At 50.1% G+C, this 21,992-nt stretch overlaps 1 protein-coding gene across 1 annotated transcript; it reads right to left on the bottom strand.

Moving 5' to 3' along the window:
- Window positions 1-9,584: 9,584 nt before the first annotated feature.
- On the bottom strand, window positions 9,585-14,559 carry LOC128809945 (maestro heat-like repeat-containing protein family member 6). Its single transcript, XM_053982377.1, has 13 exons — window positions 14,077-14,559; window positions 13,744-13,892; window positions 13,339-13,486; window positions 12,951-13,135; window positions 12,731-12,868; window positions 12,347-12,461; window positions 12,038-12,175; window positions 11,629-11,805; window positions 11,354-11,509; window positions 11,105-11,206; window positions 10,641-10,743; window positions 10,309-10,365; window positions 9,585-10,003 (listed from the first exon to the last, which is right to left on the bottom strand). The coding sequence occupies exons 1-13, from the start codon at window positions 14,557-14,559 to the stop codon at window positions 9,867-9,869; spliced, it is 2,088 nt and encodes a 695-aa protein (XP_053838352.1). The 3' UTR covers window positions 9,585-9,866.
- Between the last annotated feature and the right edge of the window lie 7,433 nt (window positions 14,560-21,992).

Consider the following 21,992-nt stretch of genomic DNA (forward strand, 5'->3'; position numbering starts at 1 on the left):
AACTGAAACAGATAGTCCAATATCCCGCCGTTACAACAGTCGATTGAAAACAAAAGAGTGCTGCTCAGGAGGAGAAAGGGCAGAAAGACTATTTCCCCTAAGGGAAGTTCCCATGGGAGGAGCCAATGGGGGAATAGGATTTGTGAATGCCCCATTAAGAGCTTCCGAGGGGAGGAATTTTAAGAAAGAAATAAAGACCTTAGTAGAGGATCCCCTTGGAATCGCAAACCAGCTAGATCAATTCCTAGGTCCTAATATCTATACCTAGGAAGAATTAAATTCAATAATGGGGATTTTATTTTCTCCTGAGAAGATACAGCTGATATGAATTGCAGGAGTAAAAGCATGGGAGAAAGAAAATAGAAGGGGCAACCCTGCAGATGTTCCCCCCGGGGATGTTAAAATGCCTCTAACACCACCGGATTGGAACCCGAATAATGAAGCAGGGCGGAAAAGTATGACGGAATATAGATCTCTGATCATAGAAGGAATCAGGGGCGCAGTTCCCACAGCAAACAATGCAAAGCTAGCATTTGATAGCCATTGGGAAAAGGACGAGGCTCCAAGTGCGTGGTTAGCCCGGTTCAAAAGAAATTTTCAACTTTACTCCAGTGTGGACCCAGAGAGCCAGGAGGGAAAGGTACTCATTAGGGTACACTTTGTGACAAGGGCTTGGGATGATATCAGGAAAAAATTAGAAAAGCTTAAAGATTGGCAGGAAAGGAGTTTAAATGAGTTACTAAAGGAAGCACAAAAGGTGTATCTAAAGAGGGAGGAGGAAAAGGCGAAAATGAAGGCAAAGATCATGATAGCAGTAGCAAGGGAAAGTCAGGGAAAACAGGAAGATACCCAAAAGGAGGTAGAATGGTATAAGAGGGAGAGAAAACCAGACCGAAGAGGAGAATTTGAAAAACGAGAGTGCTTTTACTGCGGTAAAGGGGGTCATGTTAAGAAATATTGTAAGCAGCTCGTAAAGGACCAGAAATTATACAGAGAAACTGAGACAGGAGTTGGAGAAGGAGAAGATTAGGGATGTCAGGGGCTCTATTCTCTGAGGGCAGTAAAAGATTTAAAAGCGGAGCCCTTGATAAATTGAGAAGTAGGCCCTCAGAGAGAAGAATTTGAATTTTTAGTAGATACAGGAGCTGATAGGTCATGCGTTTTTAAGATACCAGAAGGAGCAAACTTAGTAGAGCAACTTGTAAAGTAAGAGGGGCAAGCAACAGTCCATTTGAAGTACCTGTAATTAAACAAGTAATAGTGAGAGGAAATTCAAGGGAAGGATGTGTTGATTCACTATTTATGCCTAAGTTGAACTGTAACTTACTCGGCCGTGATTTACAAGTAAAGATGGGGATGGGGTAGTTCCGAAAGAAGGGAAGATGGTAGCAACAATTATGAGATTAAATAGAGAAGACGAGAAAGAAATAGATTCCCAGGTGTGGGCAGAAGAGGGTGGTCGAGGTTTATTAGACATACCACCGATAGAGATAAAAATGAAACCCGGAACTACAGCCATTCAAGTCCATCAATATCCCATCTCAGCTGAAGGAAAACAGGGGTTAAGTCCCGTAATAAAAGGATTGATTCAAGATGGGATATTAGAGCCGTGCATGTCACCCCAGAATACACCAATTTTACCAGTTAAGAAACCGGATGGAAGATAGCGATTAGTACAGGATCTAAGAGAGGTCAATAAGCAAACTGTAGCCAGATATCCAGTAGTGCCCGACCCTTACACTCTGTTGAATAAAAAACCACCAGAACATTCCTGGTTTAGTGTGATAGCTCTTAAAGATGTGTTTTGGGCGTGCCCATTAACAGAGGAAAGTAGGGGGTGGTTTGCTTTTGAATGGTATGGTGAGAACGCAGGGAGAAAACAACAATATCAATGGATGAGATTGTCCCAAGGGTTTACTGAATCACCAAATTTGTTTGGACAAGCACTGGAAGGGTTATTAGAGCAATTTGAGCCAAAACAGAATACCCAGATTTTACAATACATGGATGATCTATTAATTTCAGGGGAGCAAAAGGAACTAATATGAGAAACTACTGTAGAACTTTTAAATTTTCTGGGAAAAAAAGGGGTTAAAAGCATCAAGGAAAAAAGCTCCAATTTGTAGAGCAAGAAGTAAAATATTTAGGACATTTAATTGGGAAAGGTTATAAGAAATTAGCAATGAGTAGAATTGAGGGAATCCTATCCCTGCCCTCCCCAAAGACAAAAGGGGATGTAAGAAAATTATTGGGTTTGGTTGGGTACTGTAAATCCTGGATTGATGGACACACCAAGTTAGTTAAATTTTCATACCATCAATTGGTTGAGACCAGGACTTTTGAATGGACTGAAGCAGATGAGGGGAAATTAATGGAATTGAAGGAAAGACTGATGAAAGCTCCGGTTTTAAGTTTGCCTAATTTGGAAAAACCTTTTGAACTGTTTGTAAATGTAGATGAAGGAATTGCTTAATGGTGTATTAGTGCAAGAGTGGTGCGGAGAAAGGAAACCAGTTGCGTATCTATCTAAATTGTTAGACCCTGTGGTGAGAGGCTGGCCCACCTGCCTACAGTCAGGGGCCACTACTATGACTCGAGTTGAGGAAAGTTATCAACTAACTTGTGGAGGTAAAATTAAGGTACATATCCCCCATGATATAAAATTAATATTAAGCAAGAAAGCTAGTCAATGGATTACGGACAGTCGATTACTGAAATATGAAATGAAGTACTCACTAATATTGATAACATAGAACTTACAACTACAAAAGTGCAAAACCCTGCACAGTTTTTATATGGGAAATCAGAAGGCCACCTTGAACATTGTTGTGAAGAATTAATTGATCTGCACACTAAAGCAAGATCTACAAGAATTCCCTTTATTAGAAGGGGAAGTGTTATTTGTAGATGGCTCTTCTCGAATTGTCGAAGGGAAAAGGATGTCAGGTTACGCAGTCATAGATGGGGAAACGATGAAAGTAATAGAGAAAGGAAAATTGCCAACGAAATGGTCAGCTCAGTGCTGTGAATTGTATGCCCTAGTAAGAGGTCTAATTTGGTTGAAATACAATAAAGGAACTATCGATACTGATTCTAAGTATGCTTATGGAGTTGTTCACACATTCAGTTAGATTTGAGGGGAAAGAGGGTTCATAAACTCTAAAGGTAAAATGTTAATTCATGAAGAATTGATAAAAGACATATTAAAAGCACTAAAAGATCCATTAGAAGTCGCAGTAGTACATGTTAAAGGACATCAAAGGTGGACATCAATAGAAATACTCGGAAATAATTTAGCGGATCAGACAGCTAAAGGGGCAGCTTTAGGAAAAGAAGAGCGGCTATTTAAAATAGAAAACCTAAGAGTAATAGATGGGGAAGAGATTCCAATATTCACAGAACAAGAGCAAGAAGAATTGCAAAAACAAGGGGGCGTTAAGGATGAATTTGGGAAATGGACAATGCCTGATGGGAGGCAAGTATTGAATAAAAATCTATCTCGGAAAATCCTAGAAATTCTGCATGCCTCTACGCATTGGGGAACTCAAGCACTGTGTGATCACTTCTTAAGAACATATGTGCGGATTGGGTTATTTGGGCTAGGAAAAGCTGTAACAAAGGATTGTATGACTTGTCAGAAAAGAAACAATAAAATAATGGAGGGGGAAGAGAATTAGCTAAAAGGCCTTTTCAGAATATACAAATTGACTTCACTGAATTTCCTCAAGTACAGAGGTTTAAATATTTATTAGTTATCATCGATCACCTTACCCATTGGATAGAGGCTTTTCCAACAGTAAAAGCAACTGCAGAAACTGTTAGTAAAATTCTACTTGAACAAATTATCCCATGTTATGTTATAGTGAATACAATAGATTCAGACAGAGGGCCTCATTTTACTGCTAGAATTTTACAATATGTAATCAAAACCCTTGGTATGACTTGGAAGTTGCATACTCCTTGGAGGCCCCAAAGCTCAGGAAGAGTAGAGCGAGCTAACCAGACCCTGAAAATTACACTTGCCAAGCTAGTAGATGAAACAAAAATTAATTGGATCAAATGCCTCCCATTAGCCCTGATGAGAGTGAGAACAAAGCCTAGATCTGATGTGGGTATTTCCCCTTATGAACTGATGCTTGGACTCCCATTTTTGACCACCTCACATTGCATGGGGACATCCGAAGGAGATAAAGGTGTGAAAATTCACCTAAAAATAATTGCAAAACCATTAGAAGAGTTAAGAAGAAATGGCTATTGTTGCATCCCGGAGTTTGGGTTTAGATTAGGGTTTTTAATTTATGCTAAAATAAGTCAAGTTCTGTAATCCCGTGTTTCCCCTGTGTTGTTCCCCCCCGCGGTTTCTGGCCCCATGTTGCCTGCTGCCGGCTCTTACCCCTGTGCCGCTCCTGTAACCACCCTGCCGTCCGGCCCTGGGAAACCCCGTGCTGGCCACACGATCCCGCTCAGCCCGCTCTGGCTCGGTGCCCGCCCCTGCGGGGTTCTCTGGTTGGTTGCGGTTGCTGGCGTCACTGCCACGGCAGCCGCCCCTATTGGGCGGCAGGCCGTGGATCCTCTCGCCCCGCCCCTCTATAAAGCCCTATCCCGCCGGCAGTCAGGCGCCATTTTCTCCCATGCGAGTGCCGGGAGCGGTCGTGTCTTTCCATCGAACCGCGCCACGTGACCAATAAACCGTTCCTGCCAAGCACGGAGTAAATGGACAAATTCCTTCCTCTTTGCCGGGTCCCTAGCGCACGGTAACAGCGGTTGGCCAGCCCACGCGCCCGAGACACGGAGCCGTGTCCGGGAACCCGCGGCAGCAAACCCCGGTAGCACGTGGAAGCTACGCCACAGCCAGGCTCCCAAGAGCCGCGTGCAGCCGGGGAGAGCAAAAACCCACGCCGCAGCTATCTCCCGCAAAGTACTCCTATTGATTTTAAAATCCATAAATATCAAGCAGGAGATTGGGTATTAAATAGATCGTGGAAAGAACAGCCGTTAACCCCCAGATGGGAAGGCCCGTACCAAGTTTCATTGACTACCAAAACTGCAAAAAGAACACAAGAGAAAGGGTGGACCCATGTTACCAGGGTCAAAAGTCCAGTTCCGGCTCCCACAGAATAGACTATGGGAAATTCGACTAACGTCAAGCAGCACCTCTTGTTTTTATAAGTGTTGTTCTAATGTTGTAATTTGTGAACTGTTATTTAAAGATATTGTTTATCAACCTGTTGTTTAATATCCTATTTAAATCCAGTATTAGTGTAAAAGTTAAGATAAAGAGTTATATGAATATTTATTGTCATATTTATTCAAGTGTTACTATTGAAAATATTTGTTGAAGTTAGAAAAGCATCTCTTTGATTTTAAGAAGTAAAAGTAAAACATTCAACTAATGGCAACTAATTACAATTTCTGGTATTTCTCATTACAGAATCAGTGACAAGAAGTCCCCATAAGATAGAGCATTCGCCCACCATAGTAGTGATCTGACCCTAAAACGGAAAAAATAACAAGTCGACACAGGGAAAGAGTGGAGTGAGACGTGGATACCGGTAAGAACGTAAGCACAGGGGGCAAGCCCAGATCAGGTGACAGCACTCTTACCATCCGAAGCTGACTAAGGACCATGAGAATCAAGAGAGTAACCTGTACTGGACCCCTATGGGGGTTGATAGCAATAATGACTGTGAGTCTCCAGGAGAGCTCACCAAACTCCTGTGATAAGTGCTATCATGCTGTCTATACCGGAAATGCGCGAAGCGCAGTTCTCAGATTCCACACTAATCTTAACCCTGAGTGTGTTGACTTGTCACAATTACAAACCTGTGTAGAAGATGGAAAAACCTATTGGCTATTTGAAAATGAATGGACCCCTAAACAGAAACTAGTGGGGGAATGCCCTACAAGGGAGAAATGGTTATGCACTGACAAGAAACCAGGGAATAAGGTCATTAAAGGATTGGACTTAATAAAAGAAAAAGAAATTAAAAGGGTGAATAAACCAGGGGTAGAAACAAAATTACCGAATGGAAAGAATTTGTTTTCAGATCTAGTAGAAAGAATCAGCCATGAGTTCAACGTATCGAATATACGCTGGATATGTGGGGATACCGGGAGGTCAGAAATATGGCCCTGGGAAGGAATCGCACTCAGCCCTCAAGAAACTCTAAAAGCGATGAAAAACCTAGATAGAGATCGAAAACCAGACATCTGGAATGCAGAAGAAGTTTGGAACTTAAAGTCCGAGGTAATCAGGGAAGAATGTATATGGAGAAAAGGACTGAAATTTCTTTCCTATGTAGGTGAACTGTCTTGTAAAAGGTATCTAACTACTAATGATACCCATGAGTGGTGGATTCCCCAGAGTAAACATCTGTATTGGGCACAAAAACAAAAGCCAGGCTCAAACTGTTCATATATACAAAGAGAATAGTTGTAGGAGTGTCTAGCTAAAGAACCGAATCTAGTTCAAGACGAACCCTGGTTGTCTAAATTTTGGAACAAAAATGAAGTTAGAAATACCAGATCACTAAAATTCTGGAAAGGCCCGAAAGGATTGTTTTGGATTTGTGGAAAGATGGCATATGTGATGCTACCAAAAGACTGGAAGGGCAGTTGTACATTAGGTGTAATAAGAGTGTCATTCTTTTTACTTCCAAAAGATGACCATCCAGATTTAGGGGTACCCCTCTATGATGAATTAAAATGTCAAAAGAGATATCTAATTGGAGGAACCCAGAGCTGGGGAGACGAAGAGTGGCCCCCAGAGAGAATTATTGAAACCTATGGCCCTGCCACCTGGGCCCAGGACAGTTCATGGGGGTATAGAACCCCCATTTATATGTTGAACAGAATTATAAGGTTACAAGCACTTCTAGGAATAGTTTCTAATGAGACAGCTTTAGTTTTAGCCTTGTTATCAGTACAGAGCCGCCAGATGAGGACTGCCATATATCAGAACCGGCTAGCCTTGGACTACCTGCTGGCCGAAGAAGGAGGGGTATGTGGAAAGTTTAATTCATCTGAATGTTGTCTAGAAATTGATGATCATGGGGACCTAATTAAAAATATAGCCACCAGGATTAGAAAACTTGCACATGTACCAGTACAACGATGGACCCCATTGATAAAAGCTAATTGGTGGGATAACATCTGGAATGGAGAATGGTGGAAAAAGATACTGCTTATAGTGGGGGGGGGGGGGGGGCACTCATAAATTTAATTTTCCTTCCTTGTTTAATACCTTGTCTTATCAGAATGATTAATAACATTGTCCAGACTTCTCTTGAAAGGTCAACAGATGAGAAAATTATGATGATGAAAGAAAACCAAGACGGAAAAGGAACAGAGAGCGCAAAAGAGATGTATGAGAAATACCAGAAGTTAAGAGAATTTTACTGAAAGTATGAAAGTCCAGTTTGATAAGTTAAGGCTGATGCGGGCCAAGCCCGATCAAAGAATTAGAGGGAGGATTGTTATGAACAAAAATAAAATTTAAACCTTTGGGGAACTTAGTTGACAATGGTTAAATGTTGTTACAAAGTTAAATGTTGTTAATACCAGTAACAAAGTGTGATTAGTTCTATGAAAACCCAGTAGTGTGGTTCATGTATAAAGGGGGAGTGGAACCAGGGAGGAGATGGGGTGCCAATCTTTGTGCAGGGGCAGAGAAACTTCCAGGAGTATTCCATCATAGAACACAACCACAACTTGGATCAAGATTGGAAGAGAGACCAACCAATGGGAGGTGAGAATTCCAAAATGATTGGCCAAGACTGCACCAACTTATAAGTCAATCAGCAACGGAGAAATAGACCTGTCACAGCACGGATCCTGAACGCCCCAATCAGGAGACAAGAGAGAGACTTGAAAAGGCCTGGGGTGTCTAACTCCCGCGTCTTTCCTGGGAGCCGCTTTCCCTGGAAACACCCCTAGGTTACAATTACTAAGCTGTTGAAACAGTATCTGGACCAGCCCGAGGTTTTTGCTTCCAGTTGTTCATTTTGTAATAAACAAGCTTACTTTTTTAATCAACATGCCTCCTTTTTGTTAGTTTAAAGTTTCTTTCTAAGCCTGTTTGCAACATGTACTGTGGACTATGGAGAGGATCTTGCAAAAGAATTTGCATCAGGATAAAGAGAAGGGGAGAATGAAACAAGGTCTTTGCTTGACATAAGCACAAGCAATTCACAGAAGTAAACGAGTACTTAGCACAGATATACATAACTACTTAGCACCAGTTAGCATAAGGAAAAGCTGGAGGGCCAAACCTGACAGGAGAGTGACTTGACAAAAAGCTTTAGACATAGTCTACCAGAAGAACTAAGGGCAAGTACGGAATCAGCCCTGTGCAGGGAAACCATGAGGAGGAAGTGCTGCTTTAGGGCATGAACACTGCTCCTGGACAGCGCCTGGGCATTAGCTTCGAGGACAGGAATCTGACAGAATGTATTTCTAACCTCCTGCCTATCGAATCACCACAGCAGGGTAAAGATGGATGGTATTTTTGATACAATTCCTACATAAACGCACTGAAATTGATACATGGCAGAGAAGCGTGTTAGTGGGGTGCAGCCCCCTGCCCTCCCGCCAGATCAATAAAAGGGCTTTTAGGGGACAATGCATTTGTCTGCTGATTACTTTGAATTAGGGAGGCCCCTCAGGACTGCAGTATCCTGAGGGAACACCATTGGCCTTGACCTGTAGGCACCTGCAAAAGCTAAAAGTCAGCTGCCTCAGCTTTCAGAGCCTCTCTGGGCCAGCATCCTGACGTGGATGCAGGACTGCTGCCAGGCACTGCTGGGACCCAGCGGGACAGGACCGGCTGTCTCGTGTCCACGTAGCACCCCTGACACAGCCAGGGCTGTCCTGAAAGCAGACAGACGCTCCCATGTCAGCAGAGAGGAGCAAGGAGCACTGGGCTCCTCTCAGCTGGGCTCACCACTGTGCTCCAGTGGGAGGGGCAGACAGGCCACCCACCTTCAGGGCATCCCCTGCATCAAAAGGACGTGCATTTTGGCCTTTTCGTCCCTTCACCCCAGAAGCAGGCCTGACATCTCCTCCTCTGGAGTGGAGTTTTTCCAGTTCTGATGTCATCTCACGCTTGGCCAGCGCCTGAGATGAGCTGCAATGGCTTGTGATACCACTTCCACGCCAAGCACAGCTCCATTGTCTATTGTTCCTCTTTCACAGGTTAACTTCCCTTCGATTGACCAACCCATTGTTTCTTTTAAGGGTCAAATTCACAGTAATTTCACAATAAGGTTTCCTTCATTGTCTGTTCTTCATTACCTGCCTGATGTGCACAACAGCAGACCAAATACGGCAGGGCCTTAGACACGATTTCAGTCCCTGACACACAGGCTCCTTGTCCCACTGCCGGCCTTCCGTGTGCTCGGCAAGATCTGCAACTCCACAGTGTTGTGGAACTGCACCTTCAGCACAGGCACCTTTCCAGCCTGATCTGCCCTCGTTGCTCTGTGCGTGTGCACAAAACACGGCGTGGAAGAGAACGGCAGCAGGGGCCTGTGTGTCCAAGGGCTCGGGATTTGTGTCACTTCATCTCCACAGAGATGCAGGCAAAGTGAAAAAGCCAAACTGTTTATTAATAGAAGACAAACCAAAGGGATGGGGTGGGAGGGAAAAATGGGATGGGCAGGATCTGAGGGCTAGAGGGAAAGAGCTGTCAACAGGGAGGGAGAGTGGAAGGGAAAAAAGGGGATGGGCAGTGTCTGAGGGCTGGAGGGAAGGAGCTATCTATAAGCAGGGAGAGGGCTGAAGCCCTGCAGGTTTCCCACAGGGTCAGCTGTGCCAATCATCAGCTGTGCCTGGAGCTCCAGCTGGTCTCTTCTGGTCTCAAGGTAGTCTCATCTTCCATGGCATTTGGAGGCCTGATGCAGACACTGGTTCCTCTGAGCCACTTCTGCAGCTCTTTCACTGAATGTATCATGAACTACTATGTTTGTCTGGGAAGGACTGTAATCTCTCCACAGGGCCTGAAGGGCTGGAAGAGAGAGGGACAGAGCCCCGGTTAGAGCCAGGATCTGTGGGAATCCTAGCAGACCTTCCTGCGAGGTCCATCCCACCCAGCTCTAGCCATGGCCACAAGAAAAAGGGGGTGTCAACTGGATCAGCCTCCCATGAGTCTGACCCTCCGAGATCCTGAAATCTCTCTGTGCTCTGCCCATGCCAACTCTCATCCACACAAGGAGCAAAGCCCACCACAGCAAAAACAGGGATTGCAGCTCCCTGCCCAAGCATCGCACCTCCCCTGCCAGCCCCCGCTGTCAGTCCGCAGCCCTCACTCACCCTGACTGAGGGCATGGAGCTTTCCCTGCTGCCCCCTCGAGCTGCGCTCGGCCATCCCTGCGAACACAGAGCCTGTCACGGCCCAGCGGCACAGCTCCCTGCCAGCGGCGCTGCCAGCCCAGTGGCCACACGGCCTCGTGGCCCGGCAGGGCTCAGCCCGGGCCCTTGCCGCACGCTGCCGCCCAAGGGCACGGCTGCCGGAGGGTGACAGCAGCGCCCAGGCCAGGCGGGGCTCCGTGGCGCCGGGCCCGGATGGCGCTGCCGGGGCAGAAGGCGGGGCTGGGGCCGAGCTGCCCGGCGGGGCGGGGAGGGAGCCCGGGCTCCTGGCTCACCCATGAACCTGACGGCCGCCTCTCGCAGGGGCCCCTGTGGGCTCTGCAGGTAGGGCCGGGCCCGGCGCAGGTGCTCGGCCGCTCGGCTCCTGTCCTCTGCCAGCTGGAGAGAGCGGCAGGAGGGAAGGGTTGGCGTGGGCTCAGCCCCTGGGCCGGGCACTCCCTGCGCCCAGCCCCGGCCTCCCCTGCCCGCACAGCCCTGAGGCCCGGCCAGCAGCCGCTGGCGCCGGGCTCTGGAGGGGGCAGAGGGCCGGCTGCTGCCCGGGGAGCCGCGGTGCCACCCCGCAGCCCCGCTGGGCCGGGGCTCCATCGGCACCCGGCTGGGACCCACGGGAGCCTGGAGAAGAGCCCGCGCGGCCTCTGGCTGCAGCAGCGGGCAGGGGCACAGCTGCCAGCCCACACACTGAGCACTGTGCCCATGGGGCTTCTCCAGCCTGAGCCTGGGCCTTCCAGGCCATCCTTACCAGGACCTCAGCAAACTTCCACAGATGCTCCTTCTCCAGCAGCTGTTCGAGATTTCTCCTCTTCAGAAACTTGGCTGCACAATGCAGCGTTTCCCGAGAGGCCTGGAGAGCAGCAGAGACCCCGAGATGGCCCCACAGCCCAGGGCACAAGACCTTTGTCCCTGTGCCAAGGCCTGGAGGAGGCTGCAGCCCGCCAGGCGCCAGGGAGGAGGCAGCCGAGCCCCCTCCCAGCATCATAGAAATGCTCACCTTTGCCACGTGCCAGTTCTCATCATGACAGTAGATGAAAAGTGTGTCCAGGCTCTTGTTCACAATTGTCTTCAGGGACTTTTTTCCCTCATCCACTACCAAGTCCATCACCTTACAGAAGAGTTGAATGGAGAGCAACTGCACATGGCTGTTGTCCTAGAGGAAAGGAAAAGACCTACACCAGCTACTCCAGGCCCACCTGGGCAAAGGCCTGAAAATCCACAGGGCACAAACTTTCTGGGAAGCACCCAATGCCTGTGGATGCAGAACCTTACGTGGTCAAAGAGCAGCAGGAGAGCCTCAGCCAGCTTCGGGGCAGTGGTGCTGGATACCAGGATGTCTTTGTGCTGGAGCACATTTGTGAACACACGGAGGCTCATGCTGACCACCTCTCTATCTTCATCCCCCAGCAGCTGCAGAAGGCTTTGAGACACGCTGCACATTCTTCTGGCCTGGGTGGAACACAAGGCTGTGCTGGGAAGCCATGGACGGCTGCACGGCCAGCAGCGCCCTGGCACTGCAACCCCACCCTGCTGCTGCAGGGCCCACAGGCCAAAGGCCTGTCCCAAAGCACTGGGGCAGGTGAGGCAGGAGAGCTGGGAGCAGCTGCCTCAGCTCCTGAAGCCCTGCCAGCCCAAGGGGCTGCTTTGCCCGGCGCAGCTTCAGCCGCTGCCCCCTTCTCACCATCGAGGGATCCTTGCTGAGCACCACGAGGCCTCTGAGCGCCAGGTGACGCCTCTGACTGCATTCACTCCGGAGGTACCTTGACATGATCTTCAGGACGCTGCCACCACATTTACTCATGTCCAGGTGCTCGAGGACCTGAAAGGCACAGGGCAGTGACAGGGGACCCAGCCACCAGGAACCCAGAAGCGCACAGGGCTGGGCCCAGGCAGCAGCACAGGGCGTGGGCACTGTCCTGGCAGCTGTGGCTACGAGAGGGCAGAGAGCTGGGAGGCAGCTCAGCGAGGCAGCGCTGGCCAACAGGCTCACCTCCACAAGGAATGCCAGGAAGGGCAGATCCCAGCACGGCTCCTCCCTGCTGAGCTGCCGGAGCAAGTGGAGCGTGATGCAGGAACAGAAGGGGACCAAGACATTGCACATCTCCCTGGCAGGAGGAAAAAGGCATCAAGACCCTGAGGTGGGGAGACCAAAACTCTCCCAGCACTGACTCGCAGAGGTCTGATCTTTCCCCAGCATCCCTGGAGGGGATGTGGGCCCTCTGAGAGGCAGCCCCTTCTGGGCACCCTCCTCTCCCAGCCTTTTCCAGTCTCCTTGGCCATCCCTCGCTGACGAGGCCCTCTGGCCCATGAGCACAGGGACTGTGTGGGGCACAGGGCACAAATGCTGGGGGCAGTGAGCAGAAGGGGGTCTCACCTGGCCAGCAGACCCACGGCATAGTGCTGGGTGTGAGCACACAGCATCATGTCCCAGCCACCCTTGCGCTCCATAGCCACCACCACATGGTCACACTGCAGTCGGCAGAGCAGATCCTTCATGGCCTGCACTGCAAACCTGTGTGCAGAGCAAAGCCCAGGTCACACTGGGAGCACTGCCGCTGGCCACAAGGGCACGGGAAGGACAGGAGGACTGGGACCTGTTGGGCTCGTAGGGAAGGCGGTGTTTCGCCTGGCATGCACTCCAGAAGTTATCAACTTCCTCTGGTGGCATCTGCTGTGTGGTGATGACAACATGGGAGAGCAGAGCCACAAACAGTTGCCCAGAATAAGGGATCATGGCCTTGTTGCACTCAGGCACAATCACCCAGATCACCAGAGTTGCCTGCAAAAGAAGCAGCCCAAGGCAGCGCTCAGTGCCGAGGTGTCCATGGGGCAGGGCCCAAGGGCAGAGGCAGGGGGAGCAGCGGGCCTGGTGCCCCCTGAGCCTGCCCCTAGGCCAGGTTTCAGCCCAGCGCCTGAGGGGTGGAGAGGATGGTGAGCTGCTGGAGAGGTGACCTGGGGCTGAGCAAAGGCCCAGAAACTCACAGCCAGGGCAAAAAGGTCCTTGTTGTCCCCATCGGAGGTGCACATTCTGTGCAGAGGCCAGTCCTCCATCACACAGAGCAGTGTTGGCAGCGCTTTCTCCAGTGCTGGTCCCGATGAGCCTATGGCTCTCCACATCATTGCAGCAGCTCTGTGGGATGGCAGCTCTGTGTCAGGGGCATCTCAGTCACAGCACCATGCCCTGTGCAGCTGTGGGGGCCCAGGTGACAGAGGCCTGGTGCCCTGAAGGGCAGGGGGGGAGCATTGGCAGCAGGCTCAGGAAACAGAGGGGCCCGAGGGTCCTGGGCCTCTCTGCCTGTCTGGCAGAGACCATTGGACAGGCTGTGCAGGGCCACGGGCCCTAAAGGCTGCTGAGCCCTGAGCTCTCAAGGCTCGTGGGCCCCGTACCTGTCACACGTTGGGGCACAGCGCAGGAGGGTCAGCACCACGTCAGCAGGGTGTTCTTCTGCCAGCCTCACAATGTCCATTTGCAGCCTGGCATCCACAGAGACGTGGGACATGAGACTCTGGTGGATGTTCTTCACCTTGGCTGGCACCTGGAGGAGGCATGGGGGAGACTTGGAGCGCTGTCCAAAGGAACAACTTCCCCAGCTTCCCCCAAGAAGTGCTTCTGTTCCCACCACACTGTGCTGGCCTCAAAGGCTGAGGGGGCCCAGAGACCATGGCTTGAGGGGACACACCATCCTGGGAGGCCTCCAGGTGTGGACCCAGGCTGCTTACCTGCTGCTGCTGGTGAGAAGAAACACAAGGCTCCTTGAAATAGTCAAATATGAGTTCCTGACTCAGAGTGGGAGTGGGCGTGGTGTCAGTATTTGCAAGGCCCTGAGTCTCTACACTGTTGGCGTTTGTGATGGCCACATCCTCAGTCACTGCCATGTCAGCTTTTGCCCTGTGATCGTTCATTGCAGCCTCAGAGTCTTCTGAGTGCTCCAGTGAATCTGGGCTGGTGTCAGTAGTTGTGATGCCCTGAGTCTCTTCATTGTCGTTGTTTGTGATGGCCACGTCCTCAGTCATTGATGTGAGAAGAGCCTTTGCCCAGGTTTCAGTCTCTGAGGTCTCAGCGTCTTCTGAGCGCTCAGCTGAATCTGGGCTGCCATCGGGCTCTGCCTGGAGCTCGGTCAGCCCCGAGTCAGGCTCGGCTGCGCCCTCAGCTGCTGTGCTGCCGGTCTTCCTACGCTGAATGCGCAAGAACTGCCGGAACATCTGCAGGAGAAGAAAGGCCAGGGAAGCCCGGGATGTTCCATGGAGTGCTCCAAGCGTGGTGCTGGGCTGAGCAGTGACAGCAGGCCCAGCCCAGTTGGGGATGGCTGCTGGTACCTTCAGGCTTTTGCGGAAGCGGCCACGGGCGGGTTCCTGCTCTTGTGTCCGGTCCAGGGCTGCATCTGGCAAAGAGCAAGCGCAGCCAGAGCTGAGGGGCTGCGGGAGAGGCCGGAGAACACAGCCCAGCCCTGCACTCCCCAGGCAGGGAGAGCCCCAGAATGCCCCAGGGGATGGAGCACGGCCACGGCGGGGTGTCTGCCCGGCCCCTCCTCCATCCTGTCCATGGGCCTGTCCCCAGGGGATGGGATGGGATGGGATGGGATGGGATGGGATGGGATGGGATGGGATGGGATGGGGCCAAGCTGACTGCAGCCATCAGCCCTGTGGCTCAGCTCTGCCACTCACCATCCTGCAGTGTCTGGAACTGCTTCGCTTCTTCATGCTGTTGTGCTGGGTCAGCTCCAGGGTGTTTCTTTTTTTTCCCCCTAATAACTTTGAACACACTGAGAAATCTGTCTGCCATGCCAGAGTCTGGACTTGAGGGCACCTTGAAGGAAGATGGAAGGGTGAAGTTCTGAGTCAACAAGTCGTGTAGTTGTGCCTTGAAGGCATCTGAGGCAGAGAAACCTCAGGACGGCTGCAGGACAGCAAGTCCTGCACTCTGGTCTTGAGGGCTCCTGCCACAATGACAGGAGACTCCTCGTAAGGCTTGTGGTCACCAATTCCCTCAGTCTGGCCTCGCAGGCACCTGCAAAAGAAAAGCCTCGGGAAGGCCACGGGCTGCCAAGTCCCACAGTCCTGCCACGAGGTCACCTGCAGGAATAACGCCTCGGAAAAGCTCCGGGTCAGACACGAACGAGCGCGCTGTGCGAGGGCTCCTCACGGCACCGCTCTGTCCTGTCCCGTCCCGTCGCCTGCTCCGAGCACTGTGGCGTGCTCTTGTCACCGCCAGCTCCTATGTCACCACGTGTCACAAAGGGAGGGCCCTTGGACACCCTGGCCTGTTCCATGACACGGTGACCGTGCTGCAGCGTGTCACAAAGGGCCCTTGCACACACTGCCACCTGCCCTGGGGCCACCCCCAGCCCCACCCAAAGTGGCCCAGGCTGGAAGGAATCCCTGGCCCCAAGTGTCTAAGAATGCCCAACAGGATCTTTAGGAACAACTCAAACCATCAGCAAACCCTGCCGTGTTCTGTGGGATCAAGTAGCTCCAAAATTTGCAAACTTCTCAAATTAATAGCGATTGCCGGAGAATGTGAATGATTTGGAAGTTTGTTCCTACCTAAAAGCAGCAACTCATTTGCCTTAACACATTCCATTGGAAGTCCCTTTTGAAACATAGCACTATACAGAGGCAAAAAGAAGGCCATTCTTTGGTGTGCAAATGGTTTTCGATGAAGGGATGATAATATCGTAATTCTCTTAAGGAATAAAAGCTCTCAAGGAATGAAAGTCCACTCAGTGGTACAAAAGTAGCCCAGACAAATGAGTAGATGGACAAAGGGCTCGTCCTCCCCCAGTACAGATATCTAAGTGGCCAATAAAGTACATCTCTCCCATCTTGTTCCTTGCAGGAGAATCAGGACCATGAAGAGAAATAGTCACAGATATTCCTTCTGGCCTCCATAAGCAAAGCTGTGCCAAACCACAGATGCTGCCTTCAAGCTGACTCAAATTCCAGCCTAGACCTCTCACCTTGCAGACAACTCCTTCCCCAACACGCTCCCCAACACCAACCCCCTGCAAACACCCGCAGAGAAGCCCTCAACAGCCTGCCAGGACTGTCCCCACTCCTCTGAAGAGCTTTCCCACCCTCCAGCAGACCCCCTGGTTCCCTGTACGTGCTGTGGGATGGCACTCGGGAGCATCCGCTCCAACGCCTTCCCTGGCAGCAAGCTCAGGCTGCCAGGCCTATGGATCCTGGCTCATCCTTCCCACCGAGCCTTCCTGTGCACGGCTGCTCCATTGGCACATCTGCGCTCAACTCGGACTTCTCCACTCAGCCAGGGCTGCTGGGAAAGGATGGAGAGCAGCCTGGCAAGCTCTTTCTCCAGCTCCCTCTTCCCTCTCGGGGGAGGTAGAACATTCCAGAGGAAAGCAACTGGTGCCGCAAGGAGTGGGCGGCATCAGGCAGCTCTGGGGAGGCCCCTCAGGACTGCAGTATCCTGAGGGAACACTGTTGGCCATCCCCTGCGTGTATCTGCAAAAGCTTAAAGTCAGCTGCCTCAGCTTCCAGGGCCTCTCTTGGCCAGCATCCTGACGTGGATTCAGAACTGCTGCCAGGCACTGCTGGGACCCAGCGGGACAGGACCGGCTGTCTCGTGTCCACGTAGCACCCCTGACACAGCCAGGGCCGTCCCGAAAGCAGACAGACGCTCCCGTGTCAGCAGAGAGGAGCAAGGAGCACTGGGCTCCTCTCAGGGTATCTCAGCTGGGCTCGCTCCACAACACGCCCCCATTTTAAGGCCTGCTGATGCCCAGCTGCCAGAAATGCCTACCTTGTGCTCTCCAAGATGCACAGGGAGAGTCAATGAGCAGGACACATGGGGAGGCAAACCTTCCAAGCCTTTCTGAGGCCAGGAGCACACCAAGATCAGCCAAGACTCTCCACGCTGCCTGGCCCACCCAGCCCAGCTCTGGGCTGGCCCTGGGCCACAGCAGCTCCCACCAAGCAGGAGGCAAATGCGTATTGCTGAGAGTCGAAACACAGCTGTCTTGGTTTGGAAAGACAGGTGTCTGCTAAGGAAGGTGGGAGCCTCCCCTGAAATGGAAAAATGTAGACCTCTTCCCTCTGAATTGTTAGAAGTTTGAAATTAAGGGGGGCTCTTGGGCAAAAATATGGGAGCAGGAATAACAGTTCTTTACTAGGGAAGAAATTAAAAGATAAAATAAACAATGCAGTGAACTAAAACAACAGGAACAGAGTCAGAATACAACCTGACACCCTGTTGGTCAGGTTGTTGGTAGCAGTGCAATTGGAATTGTGGCTGCAGTCCTCCTGGAGTGTCAGGTGTGGTTCTGTTGGAGTAGTGATCTTGTAGAAAAGGGTGCAGTCTTCCTCTGAAGAGGCAGTGGAAGAGGCAGCTGTTCCTCTGGGAAAATCCAGCGCAAAAAAGCTGTGCTCCTGGGCCAGAATTTCAAGCCTATATTTGCAGGTAGGAATGCTTGGCTCCTCCCTCTGGCCAGAGCCTCTCCCAATGGGAAGTTAGAGTTCTTATCAGTCATGCAGTGACACTCAATGGCCCCTTATCAGCAGATGTCTCCCCATAAGGAAGGATTGATTGTGGAAGAGATAAGGAACAAGTGCCCACTTAACACAAGACAACACAAGACAATTTGCCTTACAGATGGCAAATAGAATACATCTTGCTTTTTCCAGTCTGGGACAACAGCAGTCAGGGAAGATGTGAAATGTGAGTGTGTAAAGGCCCTTGAATTCACAGCTCCCAGAGAGAGCTTTGCTGCTCACAGCAGGACAGAGATGGTTCTGCTCACACCTCTGTTCAAAGGGGGGTAACACATCCTGCTGCAGGTGCTTGGGTTGTTCTCTGCAGCTCCAGGTGGATGCCAAAGCTGCTCTTCACAGCCTTCTTCCTGCCCCTCTGCCAAGTGCAATGGGCCTTCAAGGACTGAAAGGAGCACAGAGAGCCAAAGGGGGACACTTGCAGCTGCCTCACTGGGAGCTCCCTGGGGAAGCACTTTCCTTGAGAAGCAAGCCCCCTTCCTCCAAAGGCGTTTCCCTAAATGTGCAGCTTTTCCGGGGAACACCAACACAGCCTTAAGAAACGCTGGCAAGGCTGAAGGAGTTCAGGTCCTTTCAGGACAGGCACTCCAGCTCTAGCTCGTATTCCCCCAAGTGCTTTTCCAGATGAAGGTTCAGACCTGCAGCCCCAGGCCCTCTACCAATAGAAGCTGCTCACTGCCTCTTTGTGCCGGATCAGTCCGTGTCTCACAAACGGGATGGGACCCTGACTGGTTGCAGACTTAGGATTTATTATCTGTCTGTATCATACAAGCAAAAAGTAAGAGACACAGGAAAATAACAACATCCATGCAAACACAGATCAGAGGCAAGATGGCAGCCCATGCAAAGCCTTTTTCTACATATTCTTTGAATCAATAGCAGAAAAGAAAAGGTGTAAATGCATTATACTCTAACCAGTTACAAAAGGACCCATGTGGGTTTAACGTTAACAAAAGGACTTCTATGAACCACAAACAATACACAATTATTCACTCTTTAAGATGGAAACTTTTTCTATCTTTGCAAGGCATATATCTAGGACTTCTCACATCTTGAGCTATCAATAAGTTCTTGTTCTTTCTTGTTCCTCGTGATAAATATCAATGTATTCACTTGGTTCTTAACTTCCTAGCTTTCTCATGAGAAGGTTTATAAATTTCCCAGCCTTTCTCAGCTTTAGAAAGTGTCTTTTACCTTTTTATATTCCTACAGATGTGGACTTGGGGATGCCAGTGCTCCCCAGGGCATTTCTGTGCGCCTTGGAAAACATTGAGTGACTTTTCCAAACAGTTTATAATCTGTGGGTTTGGCATTTGTCTGTTTCACTTGGATGGCATGAGCCTGCTCTGCTTGGCACCGTGCCTTTGTTAAACAGCTGAGGCAAAGGTTAGTGCTAATTTGACAGGGTTTGGGATTGGGTCCAAGACAAAAATGGTTGTGTGTGGCTTGGTGTGACTTGAAGAGTTGGGAGCTCCTGGTTTTTGGATGCCAGGTACCTCTAGAACCTGTTCAAAGAGAAGTGTTTGCCATGCGTGAAGCTTGTCAACTCCCCCCAGCGTAACCCAGTCTGAGAGAGCAGATCTGGCTCTGGGGTTGTTACCAATAACCTTTTATTTTCAGTGCTAAATCTATGCCAGAGGCAAGGGATGTGTTTTTGTCTCCATGGCTGCCTTGCCGTGCTTTTCTTTGGGAATGTGATGGGCAAAAAAGGGAAGAGATTAGATGACTTTGCTCCTTCTCCCTTCTTTCTCCTGCTGGAATTTTTTCCTCCATTGCAGGGCTTAGGAACCTCCTTGCAGAGGCAAGAAAGCCAATCCATAGGGGGGTGCTCTTGGGGATGTATGGGGCACATCCTGATTCATTGATGCTGGAGGCTCTACTGATCCTGTCTGGCATCTTCCCTGGCTGAGTGAAAGCCTTGCAGTCTTTGGGGATCACACCAGCAGCAGGAACCCTGCAGTGCTCTGGCTGGTTCAGGACAGAGCTGGATTTTCCCTTACTGTCTTAAGAATTACACACAGCCTCTGTCCCAGCACTTTGAAAATGTAAGTGACAACCACACCTGCTCCAGCAGATGCCTGGGACTTACCTGGTAATGCAGATGGCTTTTGCCACGGTCTTTTTCATAGAATTACAGAATCATTAAGCTTGGAAAAGACCTCTGCAATCACCAAGTCCAACCATTAACCCAGCACTGTGAAGCCCACCACTAACCCATGTCCCTAAGCACCACATCCACATGTTAATTCCCATTAATTGTGCAAGATGCACTGCAGGAGATTGGAAAAACTGGGCACAAACAGCAAATGTGAATTGTCTTATTAGCCAGTTACTTTTGTTTTGTGGGTATATTATCGATTGGATACATGTTGGACCTGTTTCCTTTAATCCCATTAATTTGTGGTCTCAGCTGCTTTGTGTGGGAGTCTGAACTGCTCCATTAGAAGGAGTGTGTTAAATGGGATGAATTAGCCAGCTTTTAATACAGCTCGTCACCTGCTTTGTCCTGCCTGGCAGCCAGCGGGTCTCTCTTCCTCCTGCCAGCCACTGTTTCCAGTCCATCGTAGCCATTGGCCCCTTGGAGACCTGGCTTCAGCAGGCTGAGGGATCCGTAGCTCCGGGGGGGATTCCAGAGGGTGGCATCTCCCCATCTTGTTTCAAGCAAGGGGATGTTTCAGGAGTGACCCCTCCTTCCCATGAGGTTTCCTGTGTTGTAAATGAGCTGGGATATGGTTAAAATGTTGGGTTTTCCCTTCCAAGTCAAAAAGTGACTGGGAATAGTCTCTGTACCCTTGGTGGTTGCATGGGCCTGGAGTCCTCTACCTGGAAGTGCTTGGGTTTCTCTTGGGATTGCTCCCAGTCCTGATGCCTCTTGGCAGTTTGAGAGAGGATGAGTTCAGAGACCTGTTTGAAGGAGGAGAGCCACAGGAATAACATGGCCCCTGGCTGTGGATGGTGAGGACTGGGCTGGATATGACCACCAGCTGCTCCACACCACCAGTCCTTTGGTGGCAGACAACATCTCTTTGAGTTTCCTCCCCTCTCTCCATGCTCCAGACCTTCTCCCCAGGTCAGGTGTGTCCCATGGGAGACAGCTTCTGGAGGATTTTTGAGCTCAGCTCTGCAAAAATGGACTGCTCTGTGTTTGAGAGAAGGGGAAGTGAGCACCTTTGGTGGGAGATTAAAAGCCCCTTGCTAAGATCAGTGGGAGAGGTGAAGAAATTTTGCTGGAAAGCACAAAATGGGTATTTCCTGCTGGATTCTGAAAGCCACAGCAGCTCTCCCCAGCTTTCCCTGCAGATACTGCTGGTGGATGCTGTGGGAGAGAGCTGGAGACCAGATGCTCTCAGGATGTGCATGCTCTCAAAAAGTTCTGTGCCCTTTTAGAGCTTTATTTTGGAAGAACTTGCTTCTTTTTGAAATCCCCTGCCAGCCTGCCTCATTTCAATGCTTTCGAGAGGAGTCAACCCTTCAAAAGAAATAACATTTTAAATGAGAATCAGTGTTTCATTTTGAAACTATTATACTCCATGAAGTGCAAATTGAAGCCATGTGGTCTCGATGGGATTTTTTTTCCTTGAGCATCACTCGGCTATCATGTGAGGAGGCTTTTTGCTTGGTGTCTCCAAGCAAAGATTCTGTTGAATCTCGTCTTTCCCAACCTTTCCCAGAGGTCTCACATCCCCTGAGCAGGCTGGTCTGACAGCACAGGATGGAAAAGAGCAGAAGCCACGGCTGATGGATAAGGTGGAGATGCTGCCTGAGCATCTCCAAGGAGTACTGAAGGTTTGAGGGAACAAGAAGTATCCCAGCTCTGCCAGCGATGGAGATGGAGGCTGACTCTGCTCCAGAGCACCCTCTCCACTGCTATTTGTGTCACCTTGTGCAAGACCTGCAGCTAGTTACCCTAACCCTACTGTATCCATACCTTGGTTGATGAAAGCCTCCACGGGTGGGTACTTGTTGACACTCGGGCTCCGGGTGTAAATACATCCCAGGGATGCTTTGATTCCAAATTAGTTTTGAATTCAAGCATGCCAATCCATCACATTTGCTGCAAAGCAAAATGTCCCAGATCAGCAGTTGCACATGAAACTGCTTTAGATTCCAAATTTGGTTTTGAACTTAGT

Source organism: Vidua macroura, chromosome 7 (genome assembly GCF_024509145.1).
Source record: "Vidua macroura isolate BioBank_ID:100142 chromosome 7, ASM2450914v1, whole genome shotgun sequence".
Classification (NCBI taxonomy): domain Eukaryota; kingdom Metazoa; phylum Chordata; class Aves; order Passeriformes; family Viduidae; genus Vidua; species Vidua macroura.